The following is a 19,884-nucleotide window of genomic DNA, read 5'->3' as shown; positions in this document are numbered from 1 at the left end:
TTGCTTTGCGTGTGGTGTCGGCGGCGTTCGAGGGCAAGAACAGAGTACAGCGACAGCAAATTGTCTACAAAGCCATTTGGGAAGAACTTTCAGGCCCAATCCACGCGGTAGACGAGCTGGTATGCCGGACACCTGCGGAAGAAAGCATGTAAACGGCCTGATAAATGTATCTTGGGTTTCAGTCGGGTGTTGGCAGAGGCCTGGTGGAGGACTCTTGTGCTGACGCTCGACCGGACGTTGATTGAGTTCATAAAATGCATAGCTTAAATAGCATGCCATGGGACAATAGATTCACTGATCAACAAGGTGTATCGTGGGGACAACTCGATGTACTGGCTGTCTAAATCTCCTTGTGATTTATTTTAAGGGGGCCGACACGGGATGCCTTCTATCATGTTGACTTTCCTAACCTTTTCGGTCCTTATCGTACATGGTTTGTGGCTGCTTTTGAGCTATGGAAAGCTGAACTTCTACACAACCCTCCTACCCTCTATTACCCTTTTCCTGACTATCCCAACTCGGATCCCTCTCCACCTCCACGGCGATCTCCCCCCAGTCCGAGTACGACGCCTGCTCGTAGATGCCGAGACAGAAGTTACCCTGCATATTGAACCCTGCCTTCATGCCATGCTGCTGCACCCACACCCTTGATTTCCCCTTCTCGTTCTTGACCGTCCGCAAACCCTCCTTGCCACACCACTCCAACAACAAACGTCGCGAGGCCCCATACTCCTGTGTTTGCGTCAGCCCCTTAAATGCCCGCACAGCCATGAATCTCCTGGGCTGCAGCACGTACCTTCCCGCCTGCCCAGCCTCGGTATCCACGTCCTTAGCCGATGGCGACGGAAGGCGGGGGGAGAGCGGATCAAGGCCGAGATGGGATGGGACGGGGACGTGGTGCCGGATGCGACGAGCCGCCACGCTCGAGGCGGGCTGCTGGCCCCCTGTCGGCGGCGATGGGGGAGACCAGTCCACCCTCTCCACGCAGCTCTCCACGGGTGAAGTTGCCACGTACGTTTCTCGGTATTGTGCCCGCCCCTGCAGCTTCAGCTCATCCGTGAAGGCGAAGTCCGGCAAGATCCAGGCCCACTCCGTGTACTGTACGTCGGGCCGGGCGTCATGCTGCTCCAGCTCGATGACCAAACGCGGGTAGTATTCGCGGATCTCTACGGCTGACAGCTTTTTCACCACTCGATACAGCGGTTTCTCTGCCGGGGGGGTCAAGTACAGGTGCCACAGGTCCCAGCCTTTGGGCGAGGCTTGTTCGAGCACCACCCGCCACCACGGCTTGTGCCACTGCTCCTCTACTTGCTTCATCTTTCCCGTACCCTTGTCGAGAGTGATGAACGACGTGCCTGCGGCCCGCACCCGGGGCCGGTAGGGGAACGGCCAGGTGCCCGAGAGCTGCCACTCCAACTTCATGCCTCGGTCGGTGGCCTCCCACCCAGTCACCGCGAAGAAAGGCTCAATCATGAAGGCTCGTCCTTGATCCAGCGCGTCAAACACTCCTTGAAGATCACCATTGCCTTCTGATAACGGCACGCCCGACCAGGTAGCTCCGGTAGCAAACAGACTTTTTAGTTGAGCGGGCTTCCCTTGAAGAGCCCGGTTATAGTATTGCTCAAATTGAGAAGCGAAAAGATCAAGGGGGCCTTCTTTAGATTCTTCGTTGTCCACGGATACGGCTGTTGCTTTATCGATGGTCGCTGATGCGCATTTTAATAGGGATATTCTTAGTGTGGAAGAAGCAGCAGATGGGAGTGGTGTCAAACGTGTCGCAGCGGTCCAACTTGTTCGAGCTCGATGCGAATCAGGATTTATAGGGGCGACGAAGCCTGAAGCCGAACCCAGCCACTTAATTGCAGTAAAACACATAATCAATCCAAATTTTAAGCAGATCGGTGGCCGCGTCCTACTGTCATGAAGGAGAGGCATGGCTGCTAAATGACGCAGCGCTTGAAGTGCCCTATCCGAGGAACAGAATTCGATGGGACTCTGTCCGCTTAAATATTCGGCCTCGTCTGCTCTAGCGATAGAGAGAAATACAAAGGGCTGAATGACCATGAAAGGCAATGTTGTGGGTAGACAGGCAAGAAAAGGCTTTTCAAGACGTGCTGAGTATCTTGCCACAGGCCTCGAGGCGAGAACACGAGTCGGATGACGCAGAGACGATGTGATGGAAAATGCCCTCAACTTTGAAAACCTCGGATGGCTTCTTGTTCCTACATCCAATTTAAAAGAAGCATCAACGACGACCTAACATGCCATGCACATTGCAGATAGCCGGGAGATGGGATGGCGACTCCCTGGGCGCAGGAGGTGCTGCTGGGGAACGCAAAGAAAAGACTCCAGCATGATTCTGTTGGGATTGCGCTTTCTACTATTTTGTTCCGCCTGGGGAAACACCCATTTGCGCACAGGTAGGTTCCTGCGGTATGAGATGGATGGTTTTGATGCAGCAATGAAGGCACAATTTTGTTTGGCTGGTCGATCACAACATATTCTTGAGTTTCGCATACTTTCATTACTACGTGTACCTTATCACAGCTGGACCCCTCGACAAAGATCTTCAAGCGGCGCTTCCCCCTGCAACTGATTTGCTTTCGATGCCGACGGGTTTGACGAAAGGCGAAAAATGTGCCAAGGCGATTGAGAAAGTTTTGCTCCCAATAGGCATGAATGCTACTTCAGTCCCCCCTCGCCCTGATGAGGACGAGTCCCTTCCACGAGCATCTCCTCTTCCGATTGAAACAATTTATACCAAAGAAGCCCTGCAGGACGAAATTATTTCACCATTGCCGGGATATAAAGATGACACAGACTTTCGACAGTTTTCCGGCTACCTCCCGATCACAAGCAGCAAGAACATTTTTTATTGGTACGTGGAGGCCGTCGACACCCCCGAGAGCGCCCCGCTGGTATTCTGGACGAACGGAGGGCCCGGATGCAGCGGTCTGTTCGGCTTCCTGGCCGAGCACGGTCCGTTTAGGCCGTTAGAGGACGGGCAGACGCTGGTGCGTAACCCTTACAGCTGGAACCGTGTGGCCAACATGCTGTACGTGGAGCAACCCGTGACGGTGGGCTTCAGCTACTCGAGCGAGCAGGTGGACAAGGCGGCCTTTGGGGACGACCAGTCGGCCCTGGACAACTTCCGCGTCATACAAAGCTTCCTGAGCCGTTACCCGCACCTTCGCTCGCATGAGTTGTACCTGTCAGGGGAGTCGTACGGGGGCCACTACCTTCCCTCGCTCGCCCGCTTTATCCTCGACAAGAACGCCGCGCCAGATCCAACCTCCCCCCCCCTCAACCTCCAGGGCTTCTTGGTCGGGAACCCCTCCACGGACCCCGTCTTCCAGCTGCTCGGCCAGGTGGAGACCCTGGAGGCGCGCGGCCTCCTCCCCCCGGCCCTGTCCCGCCGATGGGCCGACGAATGCGCCGCCACTCCCACGGTCGTGCACCTGGGGTCCATGTCCTGCATGCAGCTCCAGCGAGAGATCCTAGAGGCAGTGGAGGCCTTGGATTTGTACAGCATCTCTACCGCACCCTGCCGCCTGGTCTTGGACGCGGAGGGCCTGGCGCTCGGGGAGAGGGTCAGGAATGCGACGGCCGCAGTGGCCTCCGCTGGGGCAAGTCAAGCCGTCAAGGAATTTGTGCGAGGGCCCCAGGCTCGGAGAGAGGGTAAAGGTACTGTGGGCTCCTGCCTGGGTGATCCAAAGCTGTGGACGGAGCTCGTCAGGGCCAAGGGAGCCCTTTCTGCCGCCGCGGGGGCGGGGGAGCGAGAGCCTGCCGGTGGGGGCCCGGTCGACGAGGCAGCCCCAGCGGGTCCTGCGGACGAGAAGGTCTCCCTGCGGGCCGCGCCGAGCCCCGCCCGTGAGCGAGGCTCGGGCGCGCCCCAGGATCGCCGTCTCCGGCCCCTCTCCCCCTCACTTTCCGCGAAGAATGCCGAAGAGCCGGCCGTGGGCCCCGGTCTCCCCACCGCCGCCCCCCTGGCTTACGACAGCTGTCAAGCCGTGTATGGCGCCCGGTATTTGAACAGAGCGGATGTGAAGGCAGCGCTCCATGCCTCAGAGGACGTGGCCTGGGAGGACTGCTCTTTCCTGGTACTCGCCAATTTTCGGCGAAGCGACTGGTCCACATTGCTTGAGCCGACGTTCAAGAGCCTTGTTGGGGGCGAGAAGGGCGAAGGGGAGAGGACGGGGCTGCGGGTGTTGCTGTACTCAGGAGACGACGACACGGTGTGCAGCAGTAGGGGCACGGAGCTCTGGCTAGAGTCCTTGGCGTGGGGAGCGGAGAGAGCGTGGGCTCCTTGGTTTGTAAGAGGGGCGGCAGCGGGCGGGAGAGAAGGGGGCAGGGAAGCCCTCCCTGCGGGCATGATGACCAAGTACAAGAACGGCCTGGTCTTCGCCACACTGGAGGGGGCGGGCCACGCCGTGCCCAGCTTTAAGCCCCGCGAGGCCTTTTTCCTCTTTTCGGAGTACTTGTACGACCGCCTTTAAGAAAGGAGAGCGTTGTTGTTGAGGCCTTGAAAGGACGGGATGTGGCTTCGAAGGAGAGGGGAGGGCCAGGGAATGGGAGCAAAGGTCCTGAGAATTCTGCATTGGTGGTGCTTTGTGAAGGGAAAAGCATGCGAGAAGGGTCGATGACGCTGGGAAAGTGGTGAATGGAGGGAATGACGTCACGTTAAATTGGATCATGGGGGTATGAGTGGAAGGGGGGTGTACACATGCAGGCAGAGATATGTGCAAAGTATGCAGATTAAGTACAGGGCCCGTGGTCGCGTCTCGTCGAGTAATAAGGAAAATACTAAGGCCGACGCGAGCGTTGCACAGGTTCAAATTTTAAAGCAGCACGTATTTTTTATTTGCTTCCTGCCTACGGCGCACTGCTCGCTCCGCTCAGGTATTGCGGTTGGCCCAGGAGCAAAACAGGCGCCGGCGCCTCATTTGTCTGGTCGGCCGTCGCGCTTTCCGATGCTCCTGATTGCAGAGATTGCAGAACACGCCCTCCTCCTCCTCCCGCCCCCTCCACTCCCTCACCTTCCTCACCTATTCCCTCCCCGTCCCTCCACGACATTCTTCCAGTGCCCCCTCTCGCCAAAGCGCTCCAAAACAGCAACTCCTCTCCCATCGCCTCGTCCGACCCCGATCCAAGCAATCCTTGACGTCTCTCCATCGCCCTCCGCAATGCTTCCCCCCCATCTTTGCCGAAAATCACCGCGGGCCCCCCTGTCAGGTTCGCCAACCCCGTCACCACACAGGCGGCCGTGTGTCTCAGGTCCACGTTCTCGTTGTTTTCCAAGCACGGAACCACCAAGGGGAGCAGGGGCAGCAAGGCCTCTCCTCGTGCAGGCGTGGCGTCGTCGGCGCCGAGAAGGGCTTGCAGGAAGAAGAGCGCCTTGACCTGAACGCGCTCCTGTCGGGAGGGCTGGAGGCCGGCTCGGAAGACCTCCGGTGCGTAGGACTGCACAAAACGGGCTTCGGCATCGGCGTGGCCCCGGACAGTGCAGGATAAGGCGTGCAGAAGCTTCGCCTGGAGACGCCCATGCCTCTCCCCAGACCCCTCGGACACAGAGCTCGCCTCTTCCAGGCCGACCTCGCGGAGAAAGAGACGAGACAGGAGCGCCAGCACGTCTCGCCCCCCCCCCCGGGCGTCCTGCATCGCGAAGGCCAGCACCTCCGCCTGCACGGGGGGATTGTTCTGGGTCAGCGTCGCCAAGACCGTCAGCACGCGCACGGCCCATGTCCGGGCCTCGGCGTCCTGCTCCCCCGCCGCCGCCCGGAGCAGGTACTGGAAGAGCACTTGAAGGCCCCCCACCTGGCAAAACATGAGCGCGTAATCCAGATTTTCCACGTCTTCCTCCATTTCCTCCCAGAGCGCTTGTCCTCGCTCCACCGCGCTCGGCTCTTGGTCCGAGGCGGCCTGCACGTTTGCCTCTGGTCTAGGGCGCGGCTCACTCCTCTCCCCCTGCAGAAGCTCCTCCAGCAAGCCCAACCGCTCTCGCAGCCGCTTGCTCATGTCCACGAACGTCCCTTCCATGACACGCTCTAGCCATTCTTTCTTGTCATGCGATATGGGCCCTGGAGCCGCCCCGCCGGCGCTCTCAGCAGTGGGGCCTTGCTGCTTCAGTGTCCTGTGAGGGGGGGCGCGACACGACGTGAGAAGACCTCGAGGCGCTGGCCGATGACCATCAAAAACGGCCAGTACAACAGTCTATTGTTTCCAGCCAAGGCCCTTGGCCGTCCTGCATGCTTCAAAGGCGCCAAATCGTGCCCGTGGACTGGCGCTTCTCAACGTTCTAGTCTCTTGAGCTCAAGGAGTATGCAGCGCCGCAGGGTACAAGGACCCAAGCGTTCCACCCAGCTTGGATTCTCAAGACAGACGAATATATCTCATGATAAAGGCTACCACATCGGTGCCAATTCAGCTGGAAAGAGTTGCCTCACGGTACAAGCCCGTGAATGGGGGGTAAGCTCTTGAATGCCCCCCCCTAAATGGCCAGTTTAGCTTCTGGATTGAACCGCCAATCACATAAACATACCAGTTAAGCAAATCTTTCCAAGCATCCGGTCCTAAGGCAGATGCTGTGGTCCCCTTGGCACTCATTGGTCCTGTGAGAAGCGTAAAAAACAGTAGAAATGTAGGGGAGATACAACGATGGAAGACGACAAGCAGTTAGGTGAGAAGATGGTACAGAATCCACTTTGACTGAGTCTACCCCAGGAGGCCTTAATTTCGCAATTTCAAACATGCCCGCCTCTTTTTACGCTAAGAGGTACCTCATGCCCCGCGTAATTTGCCCCTGACAGGCGCGGTGAAGCCAGGTCAAGGAACATAATTCGGCTTCTAGACTGTCGGAGCGGTAACCAAGACGCCCCTCACTGACAAATTTCTTAGGACGAGGCCAACAACCGACCAAACACGTACATATCACACGCCTGTAACACGCGCAGGTGCCGAGACCCTGCTTGACCTCTGCTTCTCGATCGTAAAGCAGCCCGTGGCGGCCCGGCATGCTCCCTCCCTTGCCGTGCTTCACGCCCTCCACTCGGCTCCACTCCAGAACAAAAAAAGCCCCAAAAGCGGCGCACACAAGGCACGTCTCGCCTGCTGACTCGTTCACTCGGCGTGCTTCCACCGGCGGCAATTTGGTGCAGGTCGGGGTGAGTGTGATGTGTGTGCATGATTTTTCATAGGGCGTGGTGGTGTTTGGGTGTCTAAGGACATATAATCGGTTTTGCACTTACGGCGGGTCACGCCCTCTTCTCGAGCCTCTCACTCGTGACGGCAACACTTAAAAGGCGTGTTCCCCTTGGCGACTTGTCTTGGCACTTCGCAAGCCCGAAGTGTTGACAAGCATGCATGCATCATGATGCCCGTCACCAGGCGTGCATGGACCAACTTCTGTGTTGTTTGCGTGTGAGATAAATGCCCACCTTGAAGTCCGCCCGTCATGCGCGCTCGGGGGGCGGTGATTGGGCCCTTGTCTGCTCCCACCGCGCACTCCGCACACTCCTCAATCTTTCCAGCCGCCATTCTCACGCTAGAATAGTGTAATGTACCTTACGACTCTAATGTTTGTGCTTACGTTCATCCCATAAAGTCGGTGGCGGTCCAATAAAAGCGCGCTAGTGGGGCCACGAGCCTGCCCAACTCGGTCGAAGCGTGAAGGAAATCTGATTCCCAGGCGTGAATATGTCTCAGTGGGGTGGCTGCCTGCGACGGCTTCGCGACTGTCTACGTCGCCTTCTTTTGGAAAAAGAAGACGAGGAGGCCGTAGGTCTGATGGAAAATGACAAGGTAGGTGGCAGTCTCGAGGCGGCGGGGAGACAAGGGGAATGTCTTTAGAATCACTCGGCACGTGATGCCTGCAAGGAATGAACGGAGTCCGATCGACACTGATTCACACAGTATAATTTGCCTCAGTTACGGCGAATGCTGGGGCTTGAATCTATATTGTGTCTTCCAGCAGACGCTGTCTGCGATACAGTTCCCGAGTGCGTTTTGTTGCCCCACGCTTTCGTGGGCTGGGGGGAAGAAGTGACTTTGCTGACACTTTCGCATTGGAAAGTGATGTGCACGTGCATTGCCGCAACAGTCTAGAAGTTCATGCCTTGTCCTGGTCGTTTCCTCACCATTTACAGCTCGAACTAGCCGTATCCCGAGGTCGCCACAAGCAACACCGCAACGGCGATGGGCCCTCCGGGGCCGGCAGTGGCAACTCTGCGACTTCAACCACGTCTTCTAAGACCCGTCCAGCCCATACAAAGGTGCTCCGAGCGAAAGACGCCTCATACAGCGAGGGTATTCTGCAGGACTTTCGACGCGAAGAGATCCCGGCTGAGCTGGCCAAATTTTATGACATGCAAGGTGAGACATCAAATCAAGAGGGTTGGGCGTGGGTGGGTATTATTTTACCGGGAAGATTAATTGCAGGGAGAGGGGAGGTGGGGGAGAGAGAGAGGTACAAGCTTTGAAGCGTGGAGGCAGAGACCTTCACGGCTACGATAAGCGGGCTGCCTGAATCGGACACCTGCCAGAGGGGGCGCCCTCAAGCCTGTTCTGTCCTATGGCTTACATACGCGGGTCTTGACTCGTCCACGACTCTCATCGGGATGCCTGGAATACCCTCGCAGACATAATAGGCATTGGCACCACGAGCAAGGTGTATAGGTGCAAACGCCGGGCCCGACAGACCGTGTTCGCCTGCAAGGTCATCGACAAACGGAAGCTCAACATTGAAATCGACAACAAGGACATGCTTCTCGAGCAGCTCCGGAAAGAGATCGAGATCCTCCAGCATTTGCAGCACCCGAACATTGTCCGCTTCGAGGACGTGATCGAGACGGCGGACAAAATTTTCGTGGTCATGGAGCTCATCCAGGGCGGGGAGCTCTTCGAATTCCTGCTAGACAGAGGGCCGCTCGCAGAGGATGTGGCGCTGCACGTCTTTCGGCAGGTGATGGGCGCCATCACCTACATGCACGACAGGGGCGTGGTTCATCGGGACCTGAAGGCGGAGAATCTCCTCCTGGTCGACCCCGCGGCCGAGTACCCGACCGTGAAACTGATCGACTTCGGCTTCTCCACGATACTCAGACACACGCTGACGGGATCCTTTCTGGGCACAGGAGGCTACCTGGCCCCGGAAATTCGGCAGCAGCGCATGTACTCTGAGAGTGTGGATATATGGGCCGCAGGGGTGCTTTTGTACCTGTTGCTCTCTTGCCGGCTGCCCTTCAACGCAGACGTGGAGGTTTTGCCAAGCAACAGAGCGCAGGTGGCTCGAAAATTCGAGCTATCCTTCCCCGAGGCGGTCTGGAAGGGGAAGAGCGACAGTGTGAAGGACTTGTTGAGGAGGATGCTCCTGACCGATCCGCTCAAGAGGTTTAGCGCCCACCAGGTGATCCGCCATCCCTGGACCCTCTATGGAGCGGCGGCAGACGCGCGTGGTCCGAAGGGCGTGCGGGAGAAGGCACAAAAGGATTCCGAAAAGGCCAAGGCCACTATTCCTCCCCTTCCGACCAAGGCGGCAGCATCCAGCAGGAATGTCCTGGGTGGTAGAGGAGGCCAGGGTGCCTCTTTCGAGAACCCGCAAGAAAGTAGCGGATATGTTAGCAAGACGTCGAGCACTCAGGCCAGCACCATCAGTGGCAGGGGCAGGGACCCCGCGCGCACTCCGGGGCCACTCATTGACAAGACGAGTCCCTCTCTCGTTGCTCTGCCGCCCGGGGCTCCCGTCCGGCAGTCCAGGCAACTTCCTCCTTCGGGGAAGGAGAGCAGGTTCCAGGCCCTCTCCTCACCGTCCACTACTCCCACCTACGGGTCGTCCCCTTCCTCCACCACGTCCTCGCCGTCGTCCTCCATGGCTGCCGCCCTTGTGCTCAACGCGGACGGGAACATTCGCCACGTCCGCTCCTCTGCCAACCTGGACCGCCTGCCCACCTCCGGGGCTGCCACGCTTTCTCGGACCCCCCCCACCGTCAAGCCCTCCCCTCTTCGCCCGGCCATCACCGTGGGCGGCGGCAGTCAGGCAGGTCACGCCAAGCAAAGGGGCAACGGGCCTCAGAAACCGGTGCTGGTCTCTTACTTCCCGCAGACGCTGCACAACTCGGCGGCGGGAGACTTGAGTACGACGAGTAATCTGTCCTTGAAATTCTCCATGCAAGACAAGAAGCCCCGGGCGATGGACGGCGAGCGCAGAGTGCCAGAGGGAATCCCAGTCGGGTGTTCAGGGGGCTCTAACGGGGGCATGGCGACGAGGGAGAGGAAGGGTGCCGTGAGGATTGTGGGCGTGGGCAGGTGACAAGGCGGAGTGGTATGAAAGACAGGAATTGAAATAAATTGCACGAAGCGAAGCGCGTTGACCGGGGACGGCTTGTCGGGTAAAGGAACGTGCAGAGCTTCTAGAAGACACGGTAGGGGCGTGACCCAGAGAAGCCTTCTGTGTCATAAATGGGCGGGGAGCATCAGACGTGCATGTTGGTTCTTTGGACTCGTCTCTTTGGCGGATCGCCGCTGGCAGCTTCCAGCTAAGACTGATGTATGTTGTCTGAATATGTCGTGGGTAGATAAGGTAGTGTACAGTCCCACCCTCCGGGTGTGTAGATAGGGAACACAGCTATCGTCTGCGGTTCATGGATGATGAGTTCCACAGGCAAAAATTGGCGCGACCAAGTCTTCGAAAGAAAGAATTATTGAAATGAAAGGCTCATCTTCACGGTCCACACCTATATGTCTTCCTTTTTCGTGGGGCTTCAGGGTGCGCGCCCAAAAAAGCGAAGGCAAGAAAGGTGCACAGGGTATCAGAGACTCAAATGCGCGAATCCTTTGGCTATCTTTTGGACGACAAGCCGTCAGGATCGAATTGTCAGAACATGTCGCCTCCTAAACCTGCTTTACTCCCTATTTTTTTTACTTCGCGACTGGCACGAGTCATTGGGTGAGGCAAGCTACCGACCTGTCTCCACGCGGAGGAACGGAAAAAGATAGCAACAGAAAGTAATCCCTTTTTCCCTGTAGCCAAATTTGTCTTCACAGGATCGCCCAATAAAAAAACTTACTTTGCCCGTCTCCCCTTTTTCGAACTAGTAGCCGCAAGCACCTTTACGCTATAAGCGCACTATTGTCTGCCACCCACTTCGACCTCATTCCTGGCTACGTCCAGCCAAAAATGCATCCAAATGCGCCTTGACGTAGGGGTAAATCACGTCCGACTCGGTCCCTGAGAACGTCGCCAGGGTGCCCTGGTAGCGATAATGATCAACCAACGGCGTTGTTATTTGCTTGTACTGTTCCAGACGAGCCTTAACCGTCTCTTCCTTGTCGTCTTCCCTCTGAACAAGGGGCTCGCCTGTCACGTCATCGACGCCTTTCTGCTTTGGAGGGTTATAGTCGTAGGCATATGTGCGACCAGACGCGGCGTGAATCCACCGATTCGATATGCGTTCTATGATCGTCTGGTCCGGTATGTCAAGGTCAATGACTACATCTATGCTAACATGAGGTTCGAGAGCCAGGGCTTGAGGAATAGTGCGTGGGAAACCGTCGAGGAGGAGGCGAGGCACGTGACCTTTGGACGCGAGCTCTGCAACTACCAGGTCGACGATGACATTATCTGGGACCAGCGCGCCTTGCAAGTCAAATCAAAGGAGTCCAATCAGTTGTACAGTGCGAAAAAAATGGATCTCCATGACTCCTCTTGCCTACATGCACCTCATGGCATCTTTATCCCCCGACACCTTCGACAACATGCAGAAACTGAGAAACTCCCGCCCCGGTTTCCATCTCTTATTCCGACTGTGATCATGCCCGCTCGCCTTCACAACATTGCGTACGTACCTCTTATCATGTAAGTTTGTGCAGCTTTACCAACAGCTGTTTGATCCCGTACATGCCTCCGCAACACGTCTCCGGTAGACAGATGCAAGAAATTGAAGTCTTTCAAGAGTTTTTTGGAGATTGTTCCTTTTCCCCCGCCCGGCGGACCCAAAATGAGGGCAGTCAAGCGCTGCACGCTTCCCATCAGCTCAGCACTCGACAATGTATGCTTAGCGAATCTGTGACGCGAGAGATTGCAGACTGGGATCAGAAAGGGCGTGCCGTCGCGGGAGGGGTGGGAAGATACTTCAGAGCTCGCAAGTTGGCTTCAACCGCCAGCCTCGCAGCGATAGCCCCTGCGTGCTGATCCCTTACCTAGGCTGCGTCGGCACGGACTTTGCTGCGCAGTCACGATATCACTGTGCCTTATCATTGTCTTCGCGTATACTCGTCGTTTTTGTGGTCACACGCAGGCCATGTTTTAGCAAGTTGAGGAGGAGACAAGCGATTCACCGCCTCGCTCTCCCACTTCACTACTCAGAGTACAACCACCTAACTTTTGGACCCAGAAATGTCCTTGGATGGGCCAAGCATAGATCTCTTTTGAGAAAATCGCGAGCACAAGACTTTATTGTCACTTTAAGGTGCGACATGGATGACCCTGGGGCGACCGCGGCTGGGCAAGGGAGCAGCGGCAGGGAGGCCCATGCCAAAGGTGGGGGGGCCAAGGAGTTGACAAAAGAGCAGCTGCTTGGCTACATCAAGAAGCTGAAACAAAAGGTCAAGGAGGTGGAAAACGAATTGCAAGAAAGCAAGGCCCAGCATGCCGCGTTACAATCTGGCCATCTGGAACTGGAGGAGCGCGCCGCGGTCCTGGGGGAGAAGGATCGGTCCGCGGACGATCGTCTCATCCAAGCTGCTGAGGATATGCATCGGGTCCACACAGAGGCGGAAGGACGGGAGAAGGTCCTGCAAGCGCGCGTCGCAGACTTAGAGCACGAAATCGAGGCGGCCAGGCGCACTCAGGACGGACAGATCGAGCAGGCAGAGCGGGCGAAGAGGGCGGAGGGGGAGCTTCGTCGAGCGCAGGAGCGGATCGCATTTTTGGAGGCCGCGCATGATACACGCGCGCCAGGGCCATTGCCCTCAGCCACCCCAAATTCTGAAAGCGATGACAAGGAGCAAGTGGCGCGACTGCAGGAGGAAAAGGAAGAGATGCAGCTGAAGCTGAAGCTGATGGTGGACCGGTACAAAACATTGCAGGCCAAAGCCAAGTCGGTCGTGGAGGAGAAAGCGTGCGTCCTCCAACAGCTGGAGGCCCTTCAAGCCGCCACAGCCGAGTCAGAAAAGCAGGCGGCTGGTTGCCTTGCCTCGATAAAAGAGGACTTCGGGCAAGAGAAGGAGCGTCTTGCAGCCGAGATCGCCACCCTGAGCGCGGCTTCAGAGGAGGCACGGAACGAGTCCGAATCCCAGGCGCAGATGCTTGCCGATTTGCGGGTGGAGACAGAGCGTATGCGGAGTGAGCAAGCCGAGTTGACGGCGGAACTGGTGTCGTTACGGGAGAAGGCGCGAGCTCGGGAGGAGGAAGCGGCCGGGGGGTCGTGGGAAGCCTCGGAGGAGGCCGCCGCCTTGCGTTCGAGGGTAAAGGCTCTGGAAACGGCACGTGGGGATTGGCAAACGAGGCACGAAGACGCGATGTCCGAATTCAAGAAAGAAAAGGAGGCGCTGGCAGCTCGGAACGCTGCCCTCGCGCAGCAGTTGGAAGGGCGCGACAGCGAAATTGAGAGGCTCACAAAGGAAGCGCAGGCCTCGACAAAGGCCGTGCAAGGGCTGCAGGCTGAGCTGGAAAATGTTAAGGGAAAGCTTGCGGCCCTTGAGGAAGCCCGCGCTTCGGAAGGGTCTGCCATGTCCTCGGGTGATGGTGACATGGCCGCGATGGACGTGACCAAGGCCGCGCTGGAGGAGGAGAAAGCCACGCTGCAGGAGCGGCTGGAAGGGGCGGAGAAGGAGCTCGATTCGCTTCGCGCGCAAATGGAAAGTCTGCAGTCGGAGGGAGAGGCCAAGGTGATGAGTCTGCGCCAAGAGCTTGTCGGGGCGGAAGAGGCGCGGGCCGAGGTCCAGGGGCGCGTCGAGGCCTTGGAAGCCCAGCGGAAGGAGCAGGATGAGACGGTGAAGCGCCTTAAAACGTTGTTGTCCAAGTCACGGAGCATCATTCAGTCCCGAGACCAAGAGATCAGCAAAAGTAAAGCGGCCGCGGAGGCGCTGGCCGCTCCCCCCGCCTCCTTCCAAGTGGCCATGCGCGTGCGTACGGATTCGAGTGACGGTGGACCGGCCGGAACCGTTTGGTGCCTTGTGGTGTCCCCACCGTCCCCGCCCATCCAGCCGGCGCCAGCCTCCTCACAGGACCTCTGTGGCCTCTCCCCGTCCTCCCCTGGGGACCCCTCAGTGTCGGATCCCGCCCCTCCACCCGCGTCCCAGTGGGTGGCGGAGGAGAAAGCCCTTGCCTGGACCCGGGAGGCGCTGGCAAGGGTGCCAGGGAGCGTGTTGGAGGTCAATGACTGGCCGGTGGTGCTTCAGGAGGGCTGGGCGCAGAGGGAGAGCTCGCTTCGGTCGGCGATGGAGGAGGAGGTGGCGGGGAGACGGGCGGTGGAGGAGGAGTTTCACAGGTACCGGGGCCGCGCCCACGCCGCCCTGAAAAAAGCAACGGAGCGAAGCGGGGAGGAGAGGCAGCGGGACCGGGCCCTGGAAGAGGAGAAGCTTCGCCTGGCGGAGGAGCGGGCAGCATTGGAGCGGACAGTGATGTCGTTGGAGGAGGAGCTGACGCAGGCGCGGGCCGATCTGGAGGAGACACGAGAGGCGATGCAGGCGCGACTCGAGATGGTAGAGCATGCGTGCGAGAAGGCAGTGAAAGAGGAGGCGGAACGAGGGTCCCGCTTGCTTGAGGAGGCAGCGGGAGAGGCAGACAGGCGCTTGCGAGAAACGGTGGCGGAGTGGACCCAGCGAGTGGAAGCGCAGGATCGGGAGGGAGACGCCCTGGAGGAGAAGATTGCCGAGCTGGAGGGGCAGTTACAGGCGGCGCAGGCAGCCGTCCTGGCCGCCAGGGATGCAGCAAAAGCCGCCGTGACCGCAGGTGCCTCGACTAAGGGGGCGGAACGGCCCAGGGACGGCAGCCCCTCGGAGCTACCCGCGCCGGGATCCTTCTCCCACCAGGACAAGGGGGCTTTCACGTCCTTGCCCGCGGCCTCTGAGCAGGACCGGGGTCACCGGCAGGCGATCGACGGGGATACGGACGGGCTCGGGCAGGGCAGCTCCAATCTAAGAAGCGGGCGTACGCTGGTCCCTCTGAAGATACCGCCCCCACCCCTGTCGCCGTCGGACGCAGAAAGTAGCAGCGGGGTCGGAGAAGGCGATGCTGTGGGACTGGGCGAGCACTACGTGGTGATCAAGCAGCTGACGGGCGACTTCCAGAAAGAGCGGGTCAGGGACCTCCAACTCATCGCGCACATGCAAGAAGAAATCACCGAATTGAATGCAAAACAGGCGCGGTTGCAAGAGCAAGAAAGGGGTCTTAAGGCGGCCTTACAGAAGGCAGAAGATAGCTTGGCGCGCGAGAGGGAATTGCATGCGGGGCCGGTAAACGCCGAGTATTTGAAGCATGCCATCTACGGCTTTTTGACAGCACACACGGACACAGAGCGGCAGACCTTGCTCTCAGTCATCGTGACGATGCTGCATTTTAGTCCCGAGGAGGCGGCGAAAGCAAAAGCTGCCACGCAGGCTAAGGGTGGACTGAGAGCGGGGGTAACAGGATGGATCACTGCCAAGCTTGGTGCTGGAGGTAGCGGCAGTGGAGAAAGCGATCAAGGCGGGTGTGATGGAGACAGCGCGCGGTAGAAAGAAGGAATGGATAGAAACACTGATAGAATGCAGACATTTTTGCTGAAATTTGTTTTCCGAGTTCCTCCTTCTCCAGCCCCTGACATACAAGAGCGATACGATTACCAGTGCGCGTACTCGAGCTCCAATTACGATACATATCTTCGCTTAGTTGGCTTTGTTGTTAGATTGTCTCTTGACATTTATACATTACGTAAACAACAAGGAACTCCACTCAGGCCTTTGCCTCTTTTGAAGCTAGCTACCTTCATGAGGTAGATACTTCGCCAGGCAGCTCGTTGCGGTTGTATTTTTCTTTATTTTTAAAGCGCCAAAACTACACAAGTTGACGTGAAAGTGCATAGTATTGTTTTTTTGCCAACTAAACATAGCTGAAGTGGATTGGTATGATTGTGTGGAGTGGAGCAAGTTTTGAACACGTAGAGGTGAAGAAAAAGGTCCAGAAAAAGGTCCCTGCCAGGCCTCGCAATCCTTCCTCATTTGGCCTTGAGGAACGCATGAAGAGCGTTCTGTGGCCTTAACACATTTTGGACATGCTTTTAATGTTGATCGGGCCATGATCGAACTTCTTAAGGACTCGGAAACCCTGAGACTGGGTTCAGGTCTTGTGTCGGTCTCAACGAGTCCCCCGCTTCGCTGTTTCCGAGCCCTCTTTTCCCGCCCTACGCCGTGTCGCTTTCAGTAAGCCACCCCATGCCGCTTCGAGAGGCAGGCATGCACATCCAAGTGTACCTGGGTGTCAGTCAGGCTGTATTTATTATATCCTCGCGAAGTATTTGTGAGAACAGGAACATGCTTCTCCATTTTCTCCCTCATAGGGACCCATCTGTCTCACATTCATCCGTCCATCTGATAAGTATACGATTCTACGCAATAATGGGCTGTCTATCACTATGCCCTTCCCGACACACTGTCCATCACAAACATTTCCAGTGCCATTCATACCTTCTTTTGAGGATTTCTCCATTTATTTGTGCTTTCTGGAGCGTTTAGTGCCTTTTTGATAACCACGAAGCACGCAATCATTGATGAAAAAAACATAACTTTACCATCAGCGACTTGCAAGTGACACCGCCTTCTTTCTTTTCCCATGAATACAGGCAGATCTTGCGATCTTTCTACCTTTGCCTTCAGCATGGCTGCGACGGCGGAGCAACTGGCCCGTTCCATCGCGCAAGACATCACTGAGACGCAGGCCCGCTTGGACAAATGGCTTGAGAACTCCAGGGCGGACTTGGAGGGACTGGAGATGCGACACGAGAAAGCATTGGCTGAGATGGTGGCCGAGCGCGCGACGCTGTTGGCAAGGCAAGCCGAACTGAAAGGTAAGACCGACGAAGGCACACGCCTTTCAGAGCAAAGGCAAGAGACTCTGAAAGCGATCGAAGCGGAGATCGCACGACTTAAAGAAAAGGAGGCAGACTTGCCGCAAGAACTTCAACTTGCTCGAGCCCGCGAGAAGGAACTCCAGGAGATATTGGCAAGCAAGCGCGCTGCCTTGAGCGAGCTGTCATCGCGGCAAGGAGACTATATCAACGACCTTACACGGGGGGTGGTCATGTACAAGCATTTGGGGCTAGACTTTGAACGGGCGGACGACAACAAACTCCGCCTGATTTTCACTCAGCTGGACGCAACAAACCCGTCACGTGAGTATTTCTTCTCGGTGCACATTGACGAGGCGGACCGGTACCGTGTGGAGGAGTGTGACCCGACGCTGGACACGGCGATGGTGGATGGGCTAGTTGCAGAGCTCAACCAAGCGAACGACTTTGCGGTTTTTGTTAAAAAAATGCGCAGGGCATTCAAGGCGACCATAAAGTCAAATTGAGTGGGTGGCTCGGAACGCAGGGGGCGTGATTAAAAAAGGGATGAGGCCACGCGTATTGTATACTAGAGCATAAAAGGACTGTGCAAAAGCTGCAATACCTAGGTCAAAAGGGACGATTGATTGTGAGATAGTAGAATTGAGGGATCCCTGACTGCGAAGCATCCACCGGACGTGGGCGCCACTGAAGAATCAGTTAGCAAGAGCCACGTTTGACTACTGTAGTAAATCAGTAACCGTATGAGAGTGTACAATGAGAGGATCAAGCAAAGAATTTCAACCGATCGCGTAATAGTCTAGATACGCATGTGTGCTAGTGTGCTAATTGTGTCCTTGGTTATAGTTCTCTCTTGATTGTCCCTTGGAATGCCATCGCAAAATCCTTTCAGCTCTTTATCACTCTTAAGCCCATACCTTAAGCAACGAGTCCCACGATCCTGTACAGAGCGCTTCGCCCGTACTATTCACTCCCAGACAAGAGACACGGCTCTCATGTCCAGCCAATTGGAAGGCCAGCCCTTTACCGTCGGCGAGCACGTCCCAAGCCAGGCAACTAGAGTCGTCATGGCCCGCGAATAGCAGGCGCCCCGAGGCTGAGAAACTGACGCTTGTCACACCGGAGACAATTTTGTCATTGCCAAAGACATTCACGGCCCCGTAGGAGCGGATGTCGAAAAGCCGGCAGGTCGAGTCGTCAGAGCCGGTGCTGAATGCGTTCCCGTCCGGAAAGAACTGGACGGCATTGACGTCCGACTCGTGGCCGGCATGTGTCTGCACACACTTCCCCAGACGGGTGTCCCATACTTTGGCAGTTGCGTCGCAAGAGCCAGAGACGAATATATGTCGGTTGATGGACGGGAGCACAGAGAGGCTCATGACGTCTCCGCCATGGTCGGCGAAGGAGGTGATCGCCTCATTCTTCTCCACATCCCAAAAAATGCAGGTTGAATCCCCTGAAGAAGTAAGTAGACTTTGCTCATCTATAAAACGGCAGCAGGACAAGTATCCATCGTGCGCAATGAGTTCATGGGCAGGTCGTATAGCTGATTGCCCAGTAGGAGACGAAGGCGCCGGCATCCCTGGTCCACTGACTCTGTAGACAGAGCACACATTATCGAGCCCTCCACAAGCCACTAAAGCACCATTGGTTTGTTCGAAACAACACGTCATAACCCACGATGAGCGGAGGGGGATAGATTGCACTTTGTTTGTAGTATGGGCATTCCAGATTATCAGCTTGCCGTCTTGAGAAGCTGAAACCAGCTGTGTACTCTTTTGAGCCCAGTGCATGGAATAAACTTTGCCAAAATGACCCTTGAGAACTCTCCGTATCCGAATTATCTTGTTTTTAAAGTCAGGTAGCTGCTGGTTGTTGGCAGCTCCCGGCAGCATGGCGTTGTCTTTTTGCTTCCTTACTTCTTCGATTTCTTTTTTCAGAGTCTGAGCTTTACATTTAGCCTGCTCGATGCGGTCGGCGAGACTCACAACTGCTTCAGCGTCCGCCATTTGATGGCTTGAAGGTAGCTCAGATTGTGCAAGCCTGTGTGTTATGATTGGGGAAAAAGGAGATCATGAAAAATGAACGTGCATCGTCCCATTTTTGAAAAAAAATCATGGCGCGTGGACTTCTATGCGGTCACAGCCAGTACATGGAACGGCATCAATTCTATATTCTCTATCTACCTTCATTAAATCGAGCGAAAGAGGCGACAGAGCGCTTTTTATCGTACGTGCGTGCTATTTCCACGAAATAGGGGAACGTAGAAAACCGTTACTGACAGTTGCTTTTCCGATAGACTTGTCTGCTGACCGAATGGGCCGCGCCAAGAGGGGAGGTCTCCCTTACGTGAGGAGAAATTCCCTATGATGCGTACATCTTTTGATTTGAGGAAAATCACAAGCTGTATCACAACGATTTCAAATATAACATATGGATTGGGAAGAAAAAAACTCCTCTTACTGCACCTGGGTTTTCTTTCCGTAAAGTTTCTTTTTCCGGTTGCCATCTTCCCTCTTGCAGGGACCGTCTCTCTTCCCAAAAGGCGCCTTTCCACTCTTCCTGGATGACAAGAATACGAAGAGAATATGAGGAGATTACGTGCAAGAAAATGAAACCATCCTCTATCGTATGCTGATTTGGCAAGCGTACATGCGTACGCCTTCTTTACAATGTCTTTATTTTTCCTTGCGTCTTCCTCCCGCAAAGAAGTCAGTGATCTTTGCCTTTTTTTCACAGTCTTCTATTTTACCAGAATTTTGCGGAGTGTCTCGTTTTTTACCACTTGCACGGTAAACAGTCGCGTTAGTGGAGGATGCACCGGTCTTCGTCTCCTTTTTCCTTT

General features: G+C 56.3%; 2 protein-coding genes across 2 annotated transcripts; both read right to left on the bottom strand.

Moving 5' to 3' along the window:
- Positions 1 to 5,047: 5,047 nt before the first annotated feature.
- HSPBP1 (hsp70-interacting protein) lies at positions 5,048 to 6,131 on the bottom strand (the record flags this gene model as incomplete). The annotated part of the gene is made up of 1 exon (XM_005855710.1): positions 5,048 to 6,131. A coding segment is annotated over one exon (1,084 nt), but the record flags the coding sequence as incomplete, so codon positions are not given.
- Positions 6,132 to 10,996: 4,865 nt separating this feature from the next.
- On the bottom strand, positions 10,997 to 11,631 carry NGA_2059800 (nucleoside-triphosphate--adenylate kinase; the record flags this gene model as incomplete). The annotated part of the gene is made up of 1 exon (XM_005855708.1): positions 10,997 to 11,631. A coding segment is annotated over one exon (487 nt), but the record flags the coding sequence as incomplete, so codon positions are not given.
- Positions 11,632 to 19,884: the final 8,253 nt, after the last annotated feature.

The sequence above is a fragment of the Nannochloropsis gaditana genome (genome assembly GCF_000240725.1).
Source record: "Nannochloropsis gaditana CCMP526 unplaced genomic scaffold scaffold128, whole genome shotgun sequence".
Classification (NCBI taxonomy): Eukaryota; class Eustigmatophyceae; order Eustigmatales; family Monodopsidaceae; genus Microchloropsis; species Microchloropsis gaditana.
The sequence above is the reverse complement of the archived record's forward strand: the minus strand, read 5'-3'. Positions and strand labels throughout refer to the sequence as shown.